Below are 24595 nucleotides of genomic sequence, written 5' to 3'. Positions count from 1 at the left end.
GAAACAGGAAAAATAGTTGTGCTCTTGGTTTCATGTTTGGAGAAGAACAGGGTTCTCACTATCTCCGTGGCACTTGGCGTGAAAGTGGGCTTTGTTGCTGGGGACACTGCTCCCATTCAGGGCCCCCTTTCCCAGCTGCTGAGAGCCGGGCTGTGTTTTGACAGACGGGCCGAATGCAATGCAGACAGTTGTTTTAATTTCCAGCCAGATGCAGACATCACTCACGCGGATCCCGAAACCCAAGAAAGGGAGGCTGGGCGCTGGGTTGCTGCGTTCAGGCCTCAGAGGGCGGGCTGGAGGGGGCGGGCGGAAGCCATCCCCGGCAGTGGGGTCACAGATATCCTGAAGGGCTGAGAGCCTCAGGCCCAGGAGAGGCACACTAGGAGAGTGCCTGGCAGGTACCTTCCAGAAAGGTGCTCCTTGTAGGAATCACAGGCCATGAGTCAGGGGGGAAGGGTTGCTTCTTAAGGCAATGTGATGCCAGTGACTGGTGGCAATGGCTGGATATTCGCTTTTAACTGTACCAAGTCGTTCAGGGCAGAAATCCTAACAGTCTCGGGGAGGAGTTAGGTAAACCGCGGGAAATCAAATCCCAAACATCAGAATCGAGGGACAAATGCGGCCTCCCTCGGAGGGAGGGCAGCAATGGCTTTCACAGCCTTCCAGACACCTGTCACCTCGACTCTGCTTACGCATCCCAGTGACGGGAGTCCCTTCCGGAAGTGAGGGCTTTGTGTTATTGGACAACCTTGACTTTCCTAGGTTGGGCTTTCCTGAAACTTCTTACCCATGAGTCGTCCTGCGGCCACAGCGCCGCCCTCCGAACGTTGGGAAACCGCCTCCACGGCCACCTCTAAATAAACATCCCAGATCCATAAGCTGTACCTTGGATGCTGCATCTAGATCAGACCACATCCTAACCACCCTTCCGGGAAGGATCTACCCAGTTGAACAACGCCGCTCTTGGAGCAGAGGCCTGAGCTGGGAAGTCCCCAGAGTGGGGTGGCCTGTCTCCATCCTGACATTATTTCTGCAGCCCATGAACAAATTAGCCCCTTGAGCTCTTATATCACCCCGTCAGGGCACGCTGGGCATCGAGTCGATGGCAAACCCTCAGGTCGGGTACACAGGAGCTATTTCAGACCAGCCTCCACTTACAGTACCAGTGTTTTCAACTGAATTGCAAGGCTTTACGATTATCCTTCCTGCATTTCTTTTTTTTTTTTTTTTAAGTTTATTTATTTATCTTGAGGGAGAGCGCACAAGCGTGATGGGGGAGGGGCAGAGAAAGAGGGACCGAGAATCCCAAGCAGCCGTGGGGCTCGAACCCAAGGACCACAAGATCATGATCTGAGCCAAAACCAAGAGTCGGACACCTAATAGCCTGAGCCTCCCAGGCGCCCCTCTGTATTTTTGTTACTAAAAGGAGGTTAGGAATGTTTAGAGCTGATTATGCCACTCACTTCTAGGAAAGCCTTGTCATGTGACTCTTAGGTGTTATGAGGTGGTAGGAAGGAGGGACACCCAACATAGAAAGGACGCTTCCTGGGGGCTGGTGCATGAGACCCTTCATCGTCTGGCCCCCAGGGGCTGGTGCACGAGACCCTTCATCTTCTGACCCCCGAGTGCACCCCGCCTTGCATCTCATCCCGGCCCATCCGGGGTACACCCTTGAGTTATGCTGAACTTACCCACGATTACTTTTGCTCGTGATGATCATTTCTCGCGCTGCCCTTCTGGGTCTGTGCGTGGGCCCACTACTACCCTGACTCCCGCTTATCCCAGTGGCCCCTTCTCCAAACAGGTTGTACCCTGCACCCCGCCTGTAAGTTCACCCCCGTCCCATGTGAGTAGCTCCATCTTTGCAGTGACACGCTCCCCCTGGACTTGAGCTCTGCGGGGCAGGATCTATGCCCTGATGGCTGGCACTTCTCTTTCACCCGGCACCTGAGCCTCCCTCTAATGACATCTGATAAACATTTGCTAGATAAGCACGTTAGAAGCATCCCAAGCCTCTCAGGATGATGCTGTGAAAGTGCCTTCGCAGATCCTCTGTCCCTCTGCCAGAGGCAGAGCACCGTGCGATAGGACACTGGCTCGCATTTGTACTTGAGGTCGCGCATCCGGTGGGGGGGGACCTCTGTACCCCGACAGAGGACAACCCATCCCCAGCCCGGCCAGTGGTTTTCGCAGCCCAGCAGCCCTGCTGCCCCAGCCAGTGGTGGTACCTAGCGTGACAAATGGAAGACTTCTGTCCTCTGGCCCCCTTACCTGGCCTGAATGTCACACACGCTGGACAGGTGGAGGTGTCCGGTCCAAACAGGCCTGGCTCAAGTCCCTGTTGGGGAAGCTGGCAGGAGTTCGCTGGGGCTACACCCTTGGAGTGGGGGGACAGGGGCTTGGTCGGTAAATTGTCACTTTCCCCAGCAAGGCGGAATCAGGCAGGCAGCTCATCTCCGTGGATGTTCCCATGTAGCCAGACTTTTCAAAGGATGGGAGATTTACTAGAAAAACTGAATGCAGACATCAGAGAATGGGATAATTGGATCCAGGTGGTATGTTTGGTTGGCTGTAAAGAGACTGCCATGCAATGAATATTATTTGATAGGAAAAGTTTCTCCTTCTCCCCCTTTATAAATTTTTCTGTGCGGGCAGGATGTCTCAGCCCAAGCCCAGCTGAAAGCCCTTCAGAGACAAGTTGGTGGCACTCAATAGGCTTTCAGCAGAGTTAACCATTTTCAGCACTTACCGCAAGCCCATTTCCCGCACGGACTTGGGCGGCAGGCAGAAGGACGCAGGACGATTTGCTTCTGCCTCTGGCGATGGCAAGAAGCAGCCTTGCGTCTTCCGCCCCAGAAACACATGCCCCCCCCCACCCCCCGCCCGCCCCGCACCAGGCACACAGATGAGAACACAGAACGGCCATCGATTTATCCCCTAGCGTCACCTCTTTCGGGGCAGCGACCTTGCAGGTGTGGGTAGGTGTCATCCCTACCTGATCTAACCGTGCTCTCTTTCGTCCCTCTGGCAGATCACCAGGGTCCCCGTGGAATCCTGTGAACAGTACACGACCTGTGGGGAGTGTCTGAGCTCGGGGGACCCTCACTGCGGCTGGTGTGCTTTGCACAACATGTAAGTTGGGGAGCGTTCTGAAAAAGGGCCCGGGGTGTAGACCACCAGGTGCTTTCCTGGGAGGGTTGATGAGGCTGTGACAGTGGCTTGCGCAGGGAGAGGGGAATTTCCAGTAATTCTCATCGAGGTTGCAGAGCAGGAAGAGAGGCCAAGGGCGGGGGGTCCTTCCTCCCCAGTGTTAGTGCCTCTGCTTAGCTTTCATGTCCGAGTTCTGCCCCCCTGGCTTCTCTGAAGCTGCACCTTGTCAACACAGGGAAGGGTAGTGGTACGGGCAAAACTCACGAGGGCGGGTGGAGAACCCCCAAGAACCTCCTCGGTGCACCCTGAACGAGGTGCCTCTTGCCGTCAGCGTGCAGATAGCAGTGCGCTAGGGTGGGGGAACCCGGACTCCAGCGAGCCGCTGTGTGTCTGTGCGTGGTGTACTGACCGCCCTGGGCCTCCACTTTCCTGTCGCTGAATAGGAATAATGCCTACCTGGAAGGTAAACCGTGAGGATTCAATGAAATAATAAATGTTTTGGAAGTACGGAAGCCCAGAACAGGCTCTCCGAATCAAAATAGTTATCATGAGCTCTGAACCTTTGGGAGGACCCTTCTGGCCTCATTAATTCAAGATTTTGAGAAGTCTGCACCTCACTCTAACTTGCCTCACACCCCTATTCAGACGCATCCCTGCCGGTAGAATCCCAGCTCCATAGAAATGCAAAATCACACTTAAACTTCCTAATTCCAAGAGCCCCCAGGGAGGGAATAGGGTGACGACCCAAAGGCGGGAGCTGGCCAGGAATTCTGTTCCCCAATGGAGCTGGAAGCTCTGTGGCTTCGTGCCAGCCAGCAAAGCATCTCCATGAAATGTGCCGGGTTTGGGGTGGAGGCGGAGGGGGTGGGGGGCCAGAGTTCAGGGTCCTGCACAATAGCTCTTGGCTTCCAGCCTCTGCAGCAGGTGTTGCGAGGGCTATGGAGGGAGGGAGGGAAGCGGGCGCCTCACAGATGCAAAATCCGGACTGGATTTGAGCCCACAAATACTGGGTTCCCTGCTTGGGTTTGGAGGTAAGAGACTCCTCCAGAAGTTTCGCGCGCACGCGCGCGCGCACACACGCACACACACTCACACGATGCTCTCACCAGGACCCAGGCAGTGAGGGAGTCACCATTCAGGTCAGACAAGTGGTACAGATTCCGATGCCCTGGGCGTGGCAAAGGCGGCTAAAAACTGTTTCCCCTCCGTGAGGCCGAGCGGCCAGCCAGCTGAATCTCCCACCAGCAGGGTTGATTCCTCCGGAGAACCTGCCAGCTGCCCCCGCTCTGTGGAAGTGTCCTAGACTACCTGTCCTCTCCCTGTGCTGTGGGCGTGCAGCCACACCATCCGCACCCTGCCCCCTGCCTGGCCCTCCCCGCTTCTGTGCCGGTGCACTTGTCACACGGAACACACCCCTTACAGATGGGGGATCATCATTTATTCAACAGCACGGACAACCGTGCTGCCCAGCCTGTGCCGGAGGCCACGGATCTACCACAGTGCCTGAGTCTCCCGGTGGCCCCACACCACCCCTGTCATCCTCCTGTCTGGGTAGGCTGTGGCTTCTAGAAGGGCCGAGCCACATCAGGATTGCCTGTGATTTCCTCTGTCCTCTACCTGTGGCAGACAATCAGTCCCTCCCCACTATGGGCACATCTCTTCTTCCGGCACCTCTGCCTCCCAGGAGCACTCCGGAACAAGCTTCTTCCTGTTTCTTTCCAGAGCTTTCTCCCCTTAGATCTTTCTCATGGTCACCCACGCCCCCACAGTGCCCTCCCACCTGCCACTGGCGGCCTGCCTAGGTAACGGGAAGCAGACGATGGGCCCATTCTAGTTTCCAGGCCCACCCGCTGGACTTTAACGGAGGCAGAGGCGGAGGGAGATTGCTGAAGAGGCTCTGGGTCTGGGGGGATTTGAAACCTTCCAGTCTCTTCTGTATGCCTTGCTCTTGCAAGTCTGTTATTGTCTCCAAGGCTATTTATCTCTGTTAGGGCTGTTGCCATAAATAGTATGATAAAAAAGAGCCATTTCAGTGAGTCAATGAGATAAAGGCTCCAGTCAAGAGCTCACTTTAGAGCTATCTTAAGGATTCACTTAAACCTCAATAATTCTTTTCTTTGACAGCATTCATATTTAGATCCATTATGTGCCTGGAAAGGAAGAGGGGAGGGGCTTGGGCGGGGGCGGGGAGTTTGGTGGGAATCACTGCCGGATTGTGGGATTGTGGCATCTTGTTGTATCTCGGTGGCTACTTGGTTGGAGAAGCACCGGGCCCTACAGCGTGTTCCCATGTGACACCGGTGACAGCCCGACGCTCCTGCGTGCAGGCGTCACCATGCCCACCTGCCACACTGGGCAGAGAGCCTCCAGCCAGGGATGAAGCTGTCGGGAGAAATGGCCACACGGCTTTCTGACAGAGGCAGCCCTGGCTGAGACTGCTGGCCTGTCTCTCTGTCTCCAGGCATTATTGCACACCGCAAATATTTATTTAAAATATACCATGTGACAGGTAGAATACCTCAATGAATAAAACATGGTCCCTGCCTTCAGAGAGCCATTAATCCAGCCCCAAGATCACATGTGCACCGCCCGATACAGCTAAGACTTGTCCAGATTTTTCCATTTTTTTGGAGTAGAATAATAACACGAAGAGTCGTCATCATTATTATTATCATAAGGGCCTAAAACCCATTTTCTAAGCACTAACTGATTTAATCCTTACACTAGCCCTATGAGGTAGGGTAATGTCACTATCCTCACCGTTTTATAGTTGAGGAAACTGAGGCTCGGAGAGACTAAGTAACTTGCCCAAAGGGACACAGCTAGTATGCAGTTGATGGGTTGGGGGGGGAGGGGGTAGAATCCAGGCAAACTGGCTCCAAAGCTCATATCCTCAGCCTCTTGTGCACTAATTCTCACATTCCCCAAATGTCCCACCGTTGCTCACCGAACATTCTATAAAGATACTATCAGGAGCTATTCTTTATGCCAAAATTGTACCTCCTGTATCGAGAGTTAATCCCACTTCCTCTTAGTCTGTGTTTAACTGCCATCAGGACCATCTGGGAGTTACCCAAGCCCTCTGGGGTAAGTGAAAAGCATAATGAGAAGACAAGCCACAAGCCTCAGAGCAGCAAACCCCTCTTACAACCCCCCAGGGGACAGTGGAACCAAACAGATGGGTCTCCGTGGCCTGACCTCTTGTGAATCTGTGTGTACGGCAGGTGCTCCCGCAGGGACAAGTGCCAGCGGGCCTGGGAACCTAATCGATTTGCCGCCAGCATCAGCCAGTGCATGAGCCTCGAGGTGCATCCCAGCAGCATCTCAGTGTCTGAACACAGCCGCCTGGTAAGTAACTCATCCTACCTAGGGAGCTCGTGGAGGGGACAGGCACAGAGCGCCCCTCCGTGTGTGCGTGTGTTCCTTTAACACTTGCACGTGTGTCTGTGACTGCAGCACACTTTAAAGGCTCCAAGGAAACTTTGTGTTTGGAGAAACCCTATGATAACTCTTAATGTAAAGGGCACAGCCCCTCTCCACACTCCCTGCAAACTCATCACCTGTTGATCTGTTTTAGTAAATCTAGATGTTGCATTTAGTAACAGCTATGATATGGTGCAACCCAATACGAAATAACGCATTTTTCTTCACTGTAGGCTGTATTTACATTCCTCCACCTGCCATTTTTTCACAGAGACTTTAGAGTTGTGTGTGTGTGTGTGTGTGTGTGTGTGTGTGAGAGAGAGAGAGAGAGAGAGAGAGAGAGGAGAGACAGAGACGACAAAGAGACTGAGACTTAATTCACAGCCAGTATGCACTTAAAGAGAATATTAAAGAGAATAAAATAGCCCTTAACCACCTGTCGAGGTACAACCCAAAATATTTCATGTCCTCAGGCCCTGCACGATCATTTCCTTCTGAAGGTTTTATGAGCGTTTACGGATGTTAATTAGTTAATGAACCTTCCAAGATTTCTGTTCATTCATCCCCACCGGGAGGTTTTGGCTCCCATGGAGCTGAGGGAACAAATAGGGGCGTTTGTACCTAAGTCCCTGGCCCCATGGAAACGAAACTGGGGCAGAGATTCAACAGCAAACAAATGCCTGGAGAGGCTAGGTGACACTCATTGTGCTAAGAAACCACTGCAAATAGATGCAGCCAGGTGTTGGTAGGAAGACAAAGGGAGACCTACCCAGTGGCTCCCAACTTGGAGGCCACCGCGGGGGTGGTGGGGGTATTGTCCCCATGAACCCTTGTGGTCACGCCCTGTTGCTAGAGGAAGCCCGTCTTCAGATCCTTCACCTGTTGTTTCAAATACCGCTTAGATGTTCTATTGTGGTCATTGAGAACAAACTCATTTCTGGCAGTCTGAGGAACTGTTACCCTTCCGAGGAGGGCACTCAAACTTGCAAAGGCTGGGAGGTGCTGGCCTAGATCATTGGAACCCGCAGACAGCAGCAGACGTCCTCCGAGAGGCTGGTGTCCGAGTCCCTTGCTCTCTCTGACCCCCACAGCTCCCTGTGGAGCCACTGCCCTACTCGAGGGGGTGCTGTCCGTGAGCAGAGCACCCAGGGTAGCAGAGAAGCAGAAGCTCCTAGGACACCCACCGACCTGATAAGCAGCCCCTGAATAACAGCTAGGCTGTCTTCCCCCAACGTGCTAAACCTCCAGATTGGTAAGCCAGCATTAAGACTTGTCTGTAAAGGGCTCAGCTCATGACCTGCTTTCCAGTTTCACGGTTTCATGTCAGAATGATGAGGGTCCGAGATGGGCTGCGGCAACTTTCCCTCCAGTGCCCCTCACTCAGTCCTTTCTGATGCGGGGCAAGGTTGAAAAATAAACTAATAATGATGTTAATAAAGACCATTGGCCGCTGTCAGGGCTGCTGTAACTGTTCCGTGTCAAAGCCGGAAGATCACCTGGACCAGTGTCTTGCCTTAACAGATGAGGTCTGGGGAGATTGGTGAGCACCCGGCCACGGCAGGGCCAGGTCTCCTGAGCCCCTGGGTCTCTTCCTGCGGCATCATCTCTTTGATCCTCGGCCTCTTTGCTCCTCCCACAGCTCAGCCTGGTTGTGAGTGATGCTCCAGACCTGTCTGCGGGCATCTCCTGTGCCTTTGGGAACCTGACAGAGGTGGACGGACAGGTGTCTGGGAGCCAGGTCATCTGCATCTCACCGGGGCCCAAGGATGTCCCTGTCATCCCTCTGGATCAAGGTGAGAAGCGTGTGCCATGAGAGTCACATGCCAGGGACTGCCCTTACCAGAACGGCCAAGGGTACAGAGCACAGGGGATGGGGGGTGGTGAGGACCAGCACAAAAGTTGCCTGACCACGTCTTCATATTGCAGACCCTAATACGGGCTTATGATATAACTTGTTTGAGTTTGAAAGCTGCTTGTCATGCCCCGAAGTGAAATTCCGGAAGAAGGAAATCCCCTGCTCCCATTTGGGCTAAGTCTGCACAGTGTGCCGAGAGTGTTCCCAGACTTCCCTCCGAGGGCTGCAACCAGTGATTTTCAGCGGGGTTCTCCCCATGGCACTGGGGGCTTGAGGGGCTCTGGCCTAATATTTCTGAAAGGCTTTCAGTAACTGAACATGCCTCAGCAAAAGCAAGGGGTTCTGTGGGATCGGATTCATTCTGTTTTCCCTAAGAGGGGGTGTGGGGCAGTCTGGGCCTCCATGATGGGTGTCTCAGCAGGACCAAAGGGACTCTCTCGGGACCAAAGACAACTCAGGCAGCGTCGTGCCCCAAGAGAGCCCTGCAGTGGCTTAATGGATTATACCCAGGTTTTCCACTGGGCCCCCAGATTGCTACCCTCTCCTTTCTCCCCCCCCCCCCCCCCCCAGACTGGTTTGGGCTAGAGCTGCAGCTGAGATCCAAGGAGACAGGGAAGATGTTTGTCAGCACTGAGTTCAAGTTCTACAACTGCAGCGCCCACCAACTGTAAGTACTTACGGGGAGGGAGTCTTACTCTGGGCCTGGCTGTGGGTGTGGCGTTTCTCCAAGCTCGAAACAAAGTGTGAAGTGAAGGCAGTGGTCATGGCCCAAGGATCCTAAGAAAATTTCTCTATTTCAGACCAGCGGGTGGTAGCTTTGAGCGCGGAGATGGACAGTGAATGGAGTTTAGACACATCCTCCACGACCAAGTCGAGAGGGACTCATTAAGAGGCAGCTACGCACACAGCTACCCCTAGAGAAGGATGTGATGTGATGACCCCAGGCTGGGAGGGGAGAGGAGACTTTAACTCCACTGTGGTCCAAATCCAGCCTTCAAATTTTTAAATTGTTTTAATGTTTACTTATTTTTTGAGAGAGAGATCGAGTGTGAGTGGGGGAGGTGCAGAGAGAAAGAGGGGGACACAGACTCTGAAGCAGGCTCCGGGCCCTGAGCTGTCGGCACAGAAGCCTGACGCGGGGCTCGAACTCATTGACTGTGAGATCATGACCTGAGCCAAAGTCAGACGCTTAACCAACTGAGCCACCCAGGCACCCCTAGCCTTCAACTTTTTAAAGAGGAGAGGGTAACCAGACCAAACCAGCAGCCTCCAGAAGGGTTTGACAGAGCCCAGCTGACCTCACCAGCTATCTCCAGCAGCGGGTGCCCACAAGGTATGAGATTCTGCAGCTGTGCAGGAAGAAAGACCCATAGTTAGCTTCTAACAATCTTCTCTGGAAGAAAAATTGCGGCTCCTTCCATACGAACTGGGAACTTGTATGCTACTTAATTTAAAAAGAGGGAAACAGGTCTCTATAATAGGGCCACGTAAAGGCCACTGGACCAGTGACCATGGCCATTCCACAGAGAGAGAGATCAAGCAACAATTCCATACCAAGCAGAGCAATAATTGGGAATATTCCATGGACCCTCTTTTCCATTCCCCAGAACAGGAACAACCTGAGGTCTATGTAACTCCAAGGTGTCAAGTCTGTGGGGTCCCGGCAGTGGAGGAGCTCAGCAGTCCACATGGGAAGAGGGCCTGTTTGCGGCTAAGCCCAAAAGGGATCATTAGCCATTAACATAGACAAATGAGCCAGTCCTCCTTAGTCTCTCCCCTCCTCTGATCTTGAGTTTGATGATGAGAATCATCTACTTGGAGTTTTAGGGTCCCTGCAGTAGTTAAGGAGACGCAGCTGAGCCCCATTGGGACAAGTCAATCAATAGCTGTGCTGAGATCGACAGGACAAGTGGTAAAAATGGCCGGGGGGGGGGGGGGGGCGCAGGGCAATAAGTATTGAAGCTGAAGTACACTCGCCCACTGACCACTGCGTCCCAATCCCAGGTAACCCAGTTTGGAGGGGAAATGCAAGCATCTTGGAGAAAGAAACTCCCAACCGCCTTCTCAAACTCCAACACAGCGATGATGGTGGAATTCATTGTTTGTGAGAAGCACCCTCATTTCCATGGCTGTTTGCTGTGATGTCACCACTTTGCATTGCTATGGCAACAGAAATGCAGTCATAGGCAGCAAGTTTTAGCCAAAAAAAAAGAAAAAAAGAAAAGAAAAGAAAGAAAAAGAAAAAAGCAGATTTCCTGGACAGCAAAGATTCCATTTTACCCCAAACACTATGTGTCTTACCCTTCTCTGCTCCCGGCATTCGTAGCAAAAAAGTCACAGAATCAAGTTCAACCCTCTGCTTTTAATATGGTAAACTAAGGCCCCCAGGGGATAAGGGCTACAGCAAGGATCACAAAATCACAAGTAGACCAGCCTGCAACCCCTCTCATCATTCTCTGTCCATTTTCATTATTTACTTGCTGAAGCATAGCACGTTAGCAAGAACCGGCCAATCTGGCCTAAGCTCAGAAACAAAATAACTTTGGGCATTTCCAGAAGGGGATGAAACTGATCAGCACGGAGAAGATGAGGTGTCATTGGGCTAATGCACCCACAATAGGGTGGCATATTAGCCAGTCACCCCCTGGACGGACACCCATCTGCCCAAATCTAAAGAGAGCACCCACCAGGTGGCGCCAGATTGCAGACCCAGCGGTGTCCCTTCCAGGTTGGTCTAGTTGTGGAAGGCTAGACCAGGGGAGCTGACAAGGAGCAGGAAGACCAACCCCTCCCCCTACAAAACCCGACTCCTTTGTAATGGGCGGGTCACACACAGCCAGCATAATACACACAGCCTCAGGTGAAACCAGACGAAAGAAGCGCTCACCCTGGCAAGAAATTGATGAGCCCCACACATATGGCCACACACCTATGCCTGGCTACTTGGAGAGTGGTACAAATTACCACTTAATATCGTCAACTCCCCCAAAGCCCAGAAACACAGGTGACTGAACTAGTTGTTAACACTCGAAAGTGACTTAAGAGCTTAAAAGCACAGGTAATTTACGCATTTGAAAATAACACTCACATTTAACATTGTACCTTTCAAAACCGTTTCCTACACATTATCTTGTTTGATGCTAAACAGCCCTGTGGAGCAGACAGGAAAGTTTTATGACAGATGGATGAAGAAATTCCAGTGCATAAAGTGAAGTGACTTACTCAAGGTGACCCCAGTGGCAGTGGCAACACTGGAATCCTATCTGCCCAGTTTCTATCCCGGTGCTTTTCTGTATTATAAGCTGTTCTCTTGTAAGTGGTGGTAGGCTGATAAATGTTTCACTGCTAGCAATCGGGGGGCGGGGGGACCCAGTATGTAGCATTTTCCGATGTCTACGGTGTAAATACTCTGCCCATGGCTGGTTTCAAGCTACTAACATGATGCCAACCCACTTGCAAAATTCCTGAAAATGTAAATAACCAGCTGTCATGAGCTAATGCAGGCCAGTTCTAGCACATCATTGCTTCATAAGTTACGTTATTTCCACTTTGGATTCCTTTTTTCCTTCCAATTTTCTGCTCCTATGAACGTCTTCAAGGGAGAATGCACGGTTCTCAGTGCTGGAGGATGCCCCCACAAATCAACCCTCCTGAGAGACAGACTAGGAGAACAGCCTTCCATCATGACCCATGGGCTACCTGGAACCCTTACCTTCCCTGTCCGATCCCTTCTCTTTGCCCCTTACTTTCTCCATCCTTGCAGGTGCCTGTCTTGTGTCAACAGCGCCTTCCGCTGTCATTGGTGCAAGTACCGGAACCTCTGCACTCATGACCCCACCACCTGCTCCTTCCAGGAGGGCCGGATCAACATTTCAGAGGTAAGCAAGGCTCACTTTGGCATGTGATATTCCCAGTAAAGCTGAGTGGCCCTCCCTTTTCAGATGGGCAGTCCAATGGCTTGGCCGTCTCCTTGCCCTGACCCATCTTGGTCTTCTTCCTGGAGATTCGACATGTTAGAAAACCACGTTATTATAAAACTCAAAAAAAAAAAAAAAAAAAAGTGGCAGAAAATACCCCAGAGGCCGAGAAATAGGCTGTGTCTTCTAGACTCTTAAGATTCTTTACGTTCAAAGGCTTGAGGGGAACTGAGGGTTGAGACTGAAAGCTAAGGGGACATATCCGACCAACCAGACTCCATTGTCCAGAAGAGTGCAGTGAATGGCATTTATTCTTTGAGTCTAAGCCCTTTGCTTGGCTGCAGACATAGTCCAGCTCAATAGAACATTCACTCTCAACCATTCTTTCATGCCAACCTCTCTTCCAAGTCTAAGTTTCAATGATTCTTTGACTCTGATGTATGACTGGGTGGGTGGCCTTATAGAAAGAGAAGGAAATTCAGCTGGTGGAAAGAACCAGGCCTTGCTAAAAGTCCAGTTTATCATACAGGCAGTGTTCCATCCCTAGAGCCCGACTTACCTTTGTTATTCACACAGTGAAATATCAAATTGCCTGTCTTTCCATGAATATCACATCCAGTTATTCACTGACGTTGACTTGGACGTTGACAGCTGGTTGGGTTTGAATGACTATGAAGACCTAGTATTCATGCAAATCGCACGTGTGTGTATACATGTGCAATTCCCCTCTTCTTCCACCGTTTAGAAAACCTGCAAATGTCAATAAGGGACAGTGTAGCACTTTCATACTCTATTATACTCTTTCTATACACATGGCCCTCTTGCACTAGACTAGAAGCTCCCTGAAGGCAAGGGCTGTATTAATCTTAAATCCTCAGTCTTCTTCAGGGAATGTTTGCAGAATGCATGGGTGAAAGAAGGAAGGAAGGAATGACCGCTTTGCCCAAATGTCATTGATAGGAAGGGTTCCTTGGATCTACGTGTCCAAGATGTCAAGAAATAGAGTCTTACGTGTCTCCGAGTCTTGACCGCAGTGCTAGTTGCTTCTCTGAATAAACATAAGAAAGTCAGACTTAATGTACACATATCAGATCGTCATGACATATACATTTACATGTCTTACCATGTTTTTTGTCAATTATACCTCAAAAAGCTAAACAAATTAAATAATAGTAGGCCCTGACCCGTTTCTCAAACACGCACACCCATGGCCGTGAATTCCGCTCAGTGTCTGAAATAATATGTGTTCTATTCAGCCGGAAAAATGGAATTTGCCGGTCTTGAAAGAGAGAAACATAGAGGGTGTCCACAGGTGGTATTGAAGACAGGCCATCTGCTGGTGCCCCTAGCGTGCTGGAACCAGTTATCTAGTGCCCTGAAAACCTTTCAGAGAAAGATCTCCCCGCAGCCAGTTGGTGTGCTTTGATGTATCTGACCCGGAAGCACTAATCTGGTCTTAGTGGACACTGGAAATTAATCCCAGCCCTGGGATTCTGCAAGAGTATGGAACTGCTTTCGGGCCAATCTTCTCATTCAGAGGAAGCGGCCCAAGGGCCGAGGGTACGGAGTGGAGGGTGGTCCCCCAGCTTGGGAGTCAGCCAAAGAATGGCGAAGGGAGGCGGGGCAGACCAGGAACGGCAGAAACCACAGACGGGGCTGCTCAGAGGCAAAGGCCTGGCAGTGCGGAGATGGTGATAAAGGGTCTCGGAAACTGACCTTCATATGGGCCGCTTCTACGCTTCTGAGGTCCTTAATAAAAAAAAGGCGAGGCAGACCACAAAACACACAGAGAGAGAGAGAGAGAGAGAGAGAGAGAGTGAAGTGCAGGTCTAGACAAGAGAGAGCAGCTGCTTCATTGTCTCCCAGGGGCTCCCCCTCGGGCTGAGAGAAACCCAAAGCCAAGCCTGAAAGCGGCCTGCAGCTGGAATAAGGGCAGGGGGAATGGCTTAAGGACCAAGACAAATAAACTCTGCCCGGGTGTGGAAGCCAGAAGGCTAATTGGAAACATGCCGGCCTCCCTCATGCCCTTTAGAAGTCACTGGAACACGGTTCCCTCTCAGCCACGGGGGAGAGACTCCGATGTTCCAGAAAGCTGGACCTGAGAGAAGAGGGTGCCACCAGGCAACTCAGGAGTGAGTTAATATTCAAAGAACCCTGGGGGCGAACCCAAAGACTTCCCACCGCCTTTCAGTGTCACTTTCCCGAATGTCTGTGGCTTCCGGGGAAGAGGTGCCCTTTGTCCCTTCCTCACCTCCCACCTCTGCTTAGTGGGATGGGAATGGGCTGCCATTCTCTTACTGCTGATGTGCGCCAGCCCCTGACGTGGGCCCTGGGATCGGCCGTCTGGAGGCCCGGTGATGGAAGCCTGGTCTACAGCCGGCTCCTAACTTCACGCAGGAAAGATGAGCGGTGTGGGTTCCCAGCAAGCTTGTGAGGGCCACTTCCTCAGCTGCCTTAAATACTGCTGAGGCTCTTGGCCACAGCCATTCACACATCCCTTCCCAACAACTAGCTCCCAGGCCCTACTCTTTTCTGTCCAAAGCTCTGCTTCTGGAGAATTCCACTCCTGAAAATGCAGAGGACAGCTAAGATGCACGTATCCAGCTTGGGGGGGTGCGGGGCGGTGTTCCTTGCTGTATTAAGAGTCCAGTCAGACGTCGTTAGATTGTTCTGGGGACTGGAAATCCATGAACTGCCTCTTTGAGAGCCCTAGAATATCTCTTTTATACTTCCAGTAAGAGCCCCCTAACGGTGAATCCAAAAATCAAAATTTTGTCTGTGTACTTCCTAGAAACAATATCTAACCAATTAGCTCCATTGATCTAGAGAGCAACATTAATGTACACACGTTTGTAACTCTCTCACTTGTGACAAGAGGTCTCAAAGCGTCTATGTCAGCGCAGGGGGCCAGCAGCAGCAGCCGCACCTGAGTGCTTCTTAGAAATTCAATTTCTTGGGCCCCCTCCCCAATGAGTCTAAAGATTGAGAGTCACTGACATACAGCATCTCAATTGATTCTTGAAACAGACCTGTGGTGTCACATAGTTCATATTTGACATATGTAGTAACCAAGATGCTAAAAATTTAGGGTTTTTTTTACAAGGCTACAGAGAACTCGGGCATCCAAAAGAGCTGAGTACAGCATGCTTTCTGCAGAAAACCAGAGCCGGTTAGCTGCCTTGTCTCCATGGCCACACTTGCCGGCAGGATCCCGATTTGGCTTTGTGCTGTTTGGTCATGAGGGTTCAGGGTGTGCAGCTGGTGCAAATCCACCTTCACAGATGGAGAAACTACCCATGGAGGATGGGTCAGTAGTCCCACTTCCAGATACACAGCCAGCCAGCACGTGAGGTCAATCTGCCTGCTGTTTCCAGAGGTCTGAGGGACCAAGTCCACGCTTAGGCTTGACAATAAAGTACCTAATTAAAAAAAAAATGTATACACACACACACACACACACACACACACACACACACATATTCTCATTTAAACTACTCTATGAAATGGATTCTATTACAGATTAATAAACTGAGGTTTAGATAAATTAAACAATTGTCTTAAGGTCATCAGATAAATGCAGACGCCATGACTCAGAATGTATGTCCCCAAGTTGACCCTGGATAAGTTGAAGTCCTCTGATACTGCATTTACATACACAACACACACACACACACACACACACGAAATAAGCAGTAGTATTAATGGTGTTAATCCAGTTTATTGCTGTTTACAACATACTTTCTTTTTTTTTAATTTTTAAAAATTTTTTAATGTTTATTTTTGAGAGAGAGAGAAAGCATGAGCGGGGAAGGGCAGAGAGAGGGAGACACAGAATCTGAAGCAGGCTCCAGGCTCTGAGCTGTCAGCACAGAGCCCGACGCGGGGCTCGAACTCACGAATGGTGAGATCATGACCTGAGCCGAAGTCGGACATTTAACCAACTGAGCCACCCAGGCGCCCCTACAACGTATGGTCATATGCCTCTTTCATGCAGTCGAGGGTTGTTGGGTATGACTGGCCCCATTTTATCGATGAGGAAGCTGAATTTCAGTCGCACTGAAATTCAGTCTCTTGAGCTCTTTTAAGGTTATGAGCCAGACCTTCCCACTGCTCAGAGTACAGTCGATCTCTGATGGAGCCCCCCAAATCTCTGCCTCCCTGGGCTAGATCAAGCTGTGACATGGTGTTAGCAAGCAGGTATGCGCAGGAGTATGTATGGCTTTCAGCTTTAAAAGCTCATCTCTCTCCACGGCTAAACCAGGCCTAGTGAGATGTAGATACATAAATATCTTCTTTACGCCCTGTCCCCGGGGAAAGATAGAACCAAATAAATCCGATTAGCTTCCCGGGATACTGGCTGCTCTCTCTCTTTGAAGTCCAGTGGGTGAAGATAATGCCATTTCCACATGGGAGAAGTCGTTTCCGAGGGCCGAAGGGTCCCCCGCGCCCCAAGCCGGAGAAGCACAGCTAAACAGAGGGGGCGATGCGGCGGCAAGGCTCACGGGGCTCCCACGCCAGGGTCCTACGTAGCCATGGCTCCTCCTCCCCCGCCTACCCCCACCCTTGGGATGTTCCCAAAGAGGACATCTATTCATCCTGACAGAAACTCAAATTGCTGCCAAGGAGGTGATCCTGTTGCCAGTTGGCTGAGAGACAGAGGAGTAAGATGACCTAACGACAGTGGGGACCAGCAGTAGCAATGGGCATTTTAACAACACTGACAACAGTAGTAACACCCTGCAGAAAAGGAATAATGTGATGATGTGCTCTCTTCTTAGGACAGGAAGTGTGTGTGTGTGTGTGTGTGTGTGTGTGTGTGTGTGCACGCGTGTGTGCGTGCACGCGCATGCTCACAGAAGCAATCAGGATAGACGTGGCCTCATTGTATCTGATGAAACCCATCGCCTTCCCCAAGGCCCAGAGCCCTTGAAGTTCCCACAACTTGGCGGTTTTCTGGGCTGCTGGCTTTCCCACACCTGCCATCAGCCTTCCTTACTGCCATTGCTACCCAGGACTCGCTGCTTCCTCATTAATACATTCACCAGAACCATTCATAACCCAAGGGTTCTGCATCTACCCTTGTTTTTCCAAGAAGAAAAGAGTATAACCTGGTCCCAACCCCCTTTTTTTTTCCTTTGCCCTAGAGAATAAGAGAAAGAATCCCACTCTGTCTGGCCTCAGGGAAATAGCCAAAAACAAACAAAAGATAAGACATCTGTTTTCTACTGAGGCAGTTTTGGAACCTGTATAGGCATTTGGGAAGCCCCTAATCATTGTCTTTAAATTTACTCCCAGAAGGTCTGAAACAGCAGACCCTGGGTATCTTCTGTAAATTTTAGAATCCCTTTAAAAAAGAAACAAACAAACAAAAAACTCCCAAGAGTACTCATAAAGTGTCTTCTTAAGATTCTCCAACTCCAGGGGCGCCTGGGTGGCTCAGTCAGTTAAGTGCCTGACTTTGGCTCAGGTCGTGATCTCATAGCTAGTGAGTTCCAGCCCCGAGTCGGGCTCTGTGCTGATGGCTCAGAGCCTGGAGCTGAGTTGGATTCTGTGTCCCTTTCTCTCTCTGCCCCTCCCCCACCTGCAACGCATGCACACTTTCTTTCTCTCTCTCTCAAAAATAAACATTAAAAAAATTTTAACACAAAAATAAAAAAGATTCTCCAACCTCCAGGTTGGACCAGACTTAGCCCAGACAAAAAAGATGAGGAGGTGCCCACCCATGTGTGTGTATATTATATGTAAATATGTATACAATACAATAAACGTGTCTATAAATACGTATATTATATATGTGCATATTTGTCAAAGTTAAAAGAATTCTACAATCTTGTTTACTAACCCAAGACATTCTACTTCCAAAAACACATCTTTAAGACCTTGCTGGTGAAATTTGAATTTGTTCTCTGAGCTCATTCTCTGTCACAGATACACACACACCCACCCACACACACACACACACACACACCTCATTATGCCTCAGCCTTTTTTCTAGTCTAAATTAAAATTCTAATTTATTAGACGTGACAGGGATTTGTTAGCCACCAAGAAGTATCTCCTTTTCCAGGGGATGCCTGGATTTCCCTAGAGTGGTGTTCATTTTTTTTTCTTGGCTATAAATATATGAAAGACTCTGTCAAGAATGCCCTCAGGGCGTGAAAGTGAAAGTGCAGTAAAGAGCAAGTTTATGAGTTGGCAGCTTGACTGACTGGCTTCTCGACAGGGACCCATCTGCTCTGGGCTTGCCTTATGATCCTGTCTCTTGTAGCAACCTCGCCCGCTTGGCGTCCCCACGTGCAGTTAGCCTACAGGTGAGGGAGGGCACCAGTGACCCCAGAAGTTCATCCAGGTCCTCCCAGAGAAGTGTCTGTGGAAAATTGCCCCAGCTTTTCATAAATTCTGAGGACTCCTTACTAGATTTGGACATGTCCACTTAGTAATCATGTGACTCCAGAAACGGCGGCCATGTCTAACCCAAGCTTTAGGAATCAAACTCCTTCTCAGGTCTCTTGGTGTTCAGAAGGCAAGGCTTTCCCCTCATCTCTGAAGAATCTAGGAAGCTGGAGGTAGAAAGAAACGTTTGAGATCTTATCATCTGAGGCGAGTAAAATGTAGTCTGATCCCCTCAGGGCTCACACACCAGGGAGGAATACAAGTTAACAAGATGTTGCAATTCTGAGGGCAAAACTCGATCATGGGAGACTACTCGTAACCCACCCAGAAGGCCAGGGCAGGGAAAGGGTCAGGGACAGCTTTCCAGAAAAGGAGCCGCGGAGCTGAACTTGAAGGCTAATTAAGAGGCATTCAGCTACAGAGAGGCTGAGGCGAGGTCCGGGAGGACAAAGAGGGCCAGGAGGTGGTAGTGAGTGGTTCTAATGGAGAGAAAAGCATCTTCAAAGGACCAGAGGCCCATGAGTCAGGGACACTGTCTCTCAAAACTCATCTGAAGTCTCATGTGACTGGAGCAGGATGCACGAGGACCTTCTTACAGGGTAAGAAGGAGGCAGAGGCCAGGTGGAGAGGGCTTGTACCTGAGGCCCTGAGAAGAGAAGCAACTGCCTCAGCCCCATCTGTGGTCTAGCCGGCCTTCCAATCCCATAGCTGAACTGTCCATTGCTCAACACTGCCTGTGTAAAGAAAGGCTTCCTACTAGGAGTAGCCTCTAGCAACGGGACGGGGACACTTTTTCTGTCCCACACCTTGCAGGCAGTTCTGAGCAGGGCACTAAATGCCAATGGCACCCTTGGCAGGAGAGCTCCATCAACCCCCACGTGTTCCCAAATGCTCCCTCTGAGAAGCACCGTAGAGGGGAAGGGGGTGGGGAACCAGGTGCTTCTTCAAGAATTTCCCTGGTTGGTCCCTGGAGACAGGAAGTGATTGCATGTGGAGGTGACTGGGCCCTCACCGTCCTCCCTGCCAGAGACTGCTGGGCTCTGTCTGCCTCAAGAGGGAGAGAGTGGGCAAGGGGTCCGAACTGCGGGAAGGTGACAGTGTGACCTTCAGGCGAGAAGCAACACCTAGCCGTAAAGCTCGGGAAAATCGATCCCGCTTTCCCACTTCCGTGGTCTCTCATGGTCCTTCCCACAGCCCCTCCCCACCAAGACTTTCTTTTTTCGGTTTTGTTTTCCGAAGCAACATGGCTTTCACGCAGGGCCTGGTAATGAAATGAGATAAAAAGCCAGAGCAAGTGTTTAGAGCATTGCCGGGAGGGTTGGTCCCCCTCCTGGAAAGGCCGACTCAGTCGGAGCCGAGAAGCTGAGGCTGCCGATAACAGAATGCCTCGGGCCGGACAATGCACGAGGGACAGGAGCCCGGGAAAGGATGAAACCGGGAGGTGGGGGTTCCAGGTTGGGGACAGGGACACACAGGGGCCTCTTTTATCCTCTGTGGCAGGAGATAAAATCCACAGCCTGCCACACCGGCGCTTGGAAATTAATTCCTAAATTGTAACATGCACACCAGATCCGGGACAACTTGTGGGCTGGGGAATGACAATATCAAAGCCCCAGGAGCTAAGAGATAGATTTTATTTTCCCTGCTGACTCCCCATACCCTTGAGATGAGGTACAGCCGTCTCGTGGGCAGCCCACCCGGCCACGAGAGGGTCTGGTTGGGCATCCGGGTCCCGTCCCTTGCCCCGGCTCAGGTGAGTAGAAAGGTGTCAGCCAGGACAGACGGGACCTCTCTGCTTGCTCCCCAGGACTGTCCCCAGCTGGTGCCCACGGAGGAAATCCTGATACCAGTCGGGGAGGTAAAGCCAATCACGCTTAAGGCTCGAAACCTGCCCCAGCCGCAGTCGGGCCAGCGAGGCTATGAATGTGTCCTCAACATCCAAGGGGCGGTCCACCGGGTCCCCGCGCTGCGCTTCAACAGCTCCAGCGTCCAGTGCCAGAACAGTTCGGTAAGAGGACTCGTGCTCGGGCCCCGCCTGGAGCAGGCCTTTCTCTCACACCCATGCCGAGGCCTGACCCTCCCCCTTTCCCAGAAACCTTCCGGGTCCACAGGCTGGCCCCAGGAACAGAGGAGTGTGCAAGCATTTAGCGCCCCTCAACCAGAGCAGGGCAGGGTCATGGTGACAGAGGAGGTGGGGTTCTGTGCCGGCCCTAATGGCGTAAGTTGAGAGCTTTGTGTCCTTTCTGAGTTTAAGGAGACCTCTGGGCCTTCAGTGAACTTTCAGCCAAAGCCGGTGGACTCCACCGCAAACCCCCTTCCCCACTTAGAAATAACCCAGAGGAAACTGGGCCAGGAGCTCAGCAGAAATAGAATGGCGCGGGGGGGGGGGGGGGGGGAGGGGAGGAGAGAGCGGTGAACTTCAGAGCAGCAAGGGTTAAACCAATCCTGCATGCCAGACAGATAGCACGAGGTGTTTAATTATAATACTAGCCCAGAGAAGATCTTTTTATCTGCCAACTCCTGTCTCTGACTATGGGGGGTCAGCTGGAGATGCCGGGGGGGGGGGGCTGGGGCGGGCGATGTGACAAAGGTGTTGAGGGAAGCTAATTCGCCTGGGAGAGATAAAGAGAATCTGGGCTTCTTATCAGGCGGCTGTCAGATTCCCAGGTCACAGGCGCTTGATAGAATTTGTAATCGGTGGAAGGCCGCCAAGTGCAAGGGGAAGGTGGGATGAGGAAAAAAAAAATGCAACAGGACAAAGGGAGGAAGGTGGCAGGAAGGGCCGGGGTCAAGAGGGCGGACAGTAACATGACATGCCCCGAGTGGCCAGGGCTGGGCGGGTCTCTGAAGGGGATTCCCAGAGGTCTTCTTCACCGAGAGGCAGGGGCTGGGCCACCAGAGGGCCGATTTCTGAAGCATGTGAAGGGCTTACAAGTCCCCTGTGGGACCAGCATGGGAGACAGAGCGGACTCCTGGCTACAGCTTGAGCCTTTAATGGTCGGGCTGATCAGATCTGTGACCAGAAGCTCTGAGCACCTTCCCTGGTGGGCTGTTGGCCGAAATAAAGCTCAAGTGCAGCCAGGAGATCCTGCGGTGCCCAGCCCCCCTCCACCGCTACACCCCTGTCTGTTGTGCACATGCTTCCTCAGGACTCTGGTGGGGTTCGCAGAGCAGTATGAGAACTTGCTGCAGAGACCGGGCTTGTATGTGAAGAGGCAGACAAGCTCTTGGGAAGACAGAGACAGGGAGTGGCAATGGCAGAGGACAGAGAGGGTGGGGAAGGGCCGGCAGGGATGTCAGAGCAAGCACCTGGGGAAGGCAAGTGTGGGCTGGACCCGAAGAATACAGGCAAGTTGAAGGGTGGAGGCTGTAGGGAGACAGAGGCACTCTTCACAAGATGTGAACTGAAAAGAGCCAGAGAGGTGCCGGGGCAGGTGTGTTTGGAGACAGGCATCAAAGATTTCTGCAGGAGGGCAGTGGAAGAGAAGTAAGCTTGGATTTGGATTACAGGGGGCACCGAACACCAAACTAAGGGGTTTGGGCTGGATCCTGTTGGCATTAGAGACCGGGAGTCGGGGAGGGCGCCATAGGGATAATTCGAGCGGCAGAAGGGGTTCCCCTGATTCTCCCTTTGCTCCTTCCTCAGCCCAGAGGGAGCCAGAATCCCTGGTTTCTTTCCTGCCATAGTCCTGGTCCCCCGAGATGCCAGCAACCCCGTGTGATAGGGAACCTCACAAGCCATGTGCCCTCTGCCCCTCTCCCCGCAGTACCAGTACGACGGGATGGACATCAGCAACCTGGCTGTGGACTTCGCCGTCGTGTGGAATGGCAATTTCATCATCGACAACCCGCAGGACCTGAAAGGTGAGCGGCTACTTCCGGGCAGAGTTTTTTGATCTTTTCGTGACCCCGGGAAAGACCGGGGCTGGAGGGATCAGAGCCAGCCAGCCGAGGTGCCATGAATAATACACTCCCTCTGTCAGCGGAACTCTTCAGAGGATCCTAAAGCAACATTTGGAGCCATCAAAGGAGTCCTGTTGGGAACCCTGTTTTATTACAACCAGAGCATACGCCAGGCAGCTGCCGGCTCATCGCATTTTTCTCTTCGGCTCCCAGAGACTTTGAAGTGTCTGTAGAACCTGACCTAGGAGAGCAGCAAGCAGGAATGTCCTGCCAGTTTCCAGAGAAATAGAGATTCTGTTTCCAATTCGGGTCTGGTTCCCCTGTCCTTGGTCCTTCGCTGCACAAAGGTTTCTAAGGCTGCTCCCCTGGTCCCGAGGTGGGTAGGGGGGACAGTGCCAGGAAGCTCAGGGCGGAGCTGGGCTGACCTGAGAAGGACACTCCATGAGGACCACCCTTATTTATGGCCCTATAAACTCATGGGCGGCTCCTCCCGTGTGTCAGGTAGCCAGCCGTACCCGCCACACGGCAAATATCAACATGCCACCCTGCTCTCAAGAGTGACAAAGGCGACTCCGATATTGTGAGCGCTTGCGGTGGGGAGGCATCCACTACGCGATTGGGGGGGATTATTTCCCTTAATCGTAACAGCCCTGAGAGGTTTGTACTAGTATGAATCTCATTTTACAGATAAGGAAACTTGAGACCCAAAGAGGCTAAGAAATGGACCAAAGTGCTCGCCTCGGCAGCACATATACTGAAATCGGACAGGTGCGCAGAGTAGCACGGCCCCTGAGCAGGATGACGGGAAAATTCACAAAGCATTCCAGACTGTTAAGACAAATAAGTGAAATCTTAAAAAAAAAAAAAAAAAAAAAAAAAAAAAGTCGAATTCATGCAGAGGGTAGGAAAGGGGTTGCCGGGGGCGGGGAGGAAATAAAGAGGTTGGTAAAAGGGTGCAGACTTTCAGCTCTAAGGTGATCAAAGTCTGAGGAACCTAGTGGAAACCACGGTGTCTGTAGTTGAGAGCAATGCTTTGTATAATTGCAATTTGCTAAGAGAGTAAAACCTAAATACATATTTGTAATTGCTCTCTATGTATGTGTAGGGTGATGGGTATGCTAATTAGCTAGGTAGGAGGATCCCTTTCACTATGTATATGTGTTTCCAATCATTACGGTATGGTATAATAACTTTAAATATCTTACGATTTCTCTTTGTCAGTTATACCTCCGTAAAACGGAAAAAGGAAAGAAAAAAAAAAAAAAATAGGCTGAATCAGAAAGTTAGAGCCAGGATCCAAAGCGAGGCTGTCCAATCTCAGAGTGCACGTGCTTGACCAGACAGACCACTGTCCTTCCAGTGGTTCAGACCACCGTAGGGCGTGAAGCCTTCTCCGCCCGAGACCCCTCTCCCTTACCATGAGCCATGTCTCACTACACTTCAAGTAGCTAGGGCTGCCCCAGCTTCTCCGTCAGCCTGACGGTCGCCCATGGGTGCAGAGAGGGAACCAGGGCCACCAGAGGCCCCCACCCACAGGCTGTCATGGAAATCGATACCACTTTGGCTGGGAGAAAGAAATGGAACCAGGGAGATTTCTGTTCTACTTCTCAATACCCAGGCCAAATTTCCTCACTGCTGAGAGATAGACATTCTCCCTGCTGAGGATCCGGGCTTAGTTCCCAGAGGTTGGCTTTGCACCTGGAGCTTAGAAGAAAACAGCCACATCCAAGCTCTCTCATCAGAACCCCCCCTGGTGGCACTCAACAACTTGGGAGTGTGCGGGCACTGCCATCTCCACGTTCATCCCTCCTAGAGCCCAGTGTTTCTGGAAGCTGTGCACCATGTTGGGTGGAGAAGGCCATGGTGTATACAGACTTGGGTTCTAGAATCCAAGAAAGTGGGATTCAAACTCCTGGCGTTTTCACTTAGTGAGGGATGAACTCAGACTATTTAC

The 24595-nt window shown here is 51.4% G+C and overlaps 1 protein-coding gene across 3 annotated transcripts in view; it reads left to right on the top strand.

Moving 5' to 3' along the window:
- PLXNA2 (plexin A2) overlaps positions 1 to 24595 on the top strand; it is a 191433-nt gene that overhangs the window by 110546 nt on the left and 56292 nt on the right. For all 3 annotated transcript variants that reach the window (XM_040446320.1, XM_040446321.1, XM_040446322.1), the window contains exons 4-10: positions 3032 to 3132; positions 6375 to 6498; positions 8213 to 8366; positions 8999 to 9095; positions 12192 to 12306; positions 20546 to 20746; positions 22506 to 22602. In XM_040446320.1, the coding sequence (XP_040302254.1) occupies positions 3032 to 3132; positions 6375 to 6498; positions 8213 to 8366; positions 8999 to 9095; positions 12192 to 12306; positions 20546 to 20746; positions 22506 to 22602 (889 nt within the window). The remainder of the gene's footprint in view (positions 1 to 3031; positions 3133 to 6374; positions 6499 to 8212; positions 8367 to 8998; positions 9096 to 12191; positions 12307 to 20545; positions 20747 to 22505; positions 22603 to 24595) is intronic.

The sequence above is a fragment of the Herpailurus yagouaroundi genome, unplaced genomic scaffold (assembly GCF_014898765.1).
Source record: "Herpailurus yagouaroundi ecotype Mexico unplaced genomic scaffold, PumYag 195, whole genome shotgun sequence".
NCBI classification, from domain to species: domain Eukaryota; kingdom Metazoa; phylum Chordata; class Mammalia; order Carnivora; family Felidae; genus Herpailurus; species Herpailurus yagouaroundi.
Note: the sequence above shows the minus strand (reverse complement) of the source record. Positions and strands in the feature narration are given on the sequence as shown.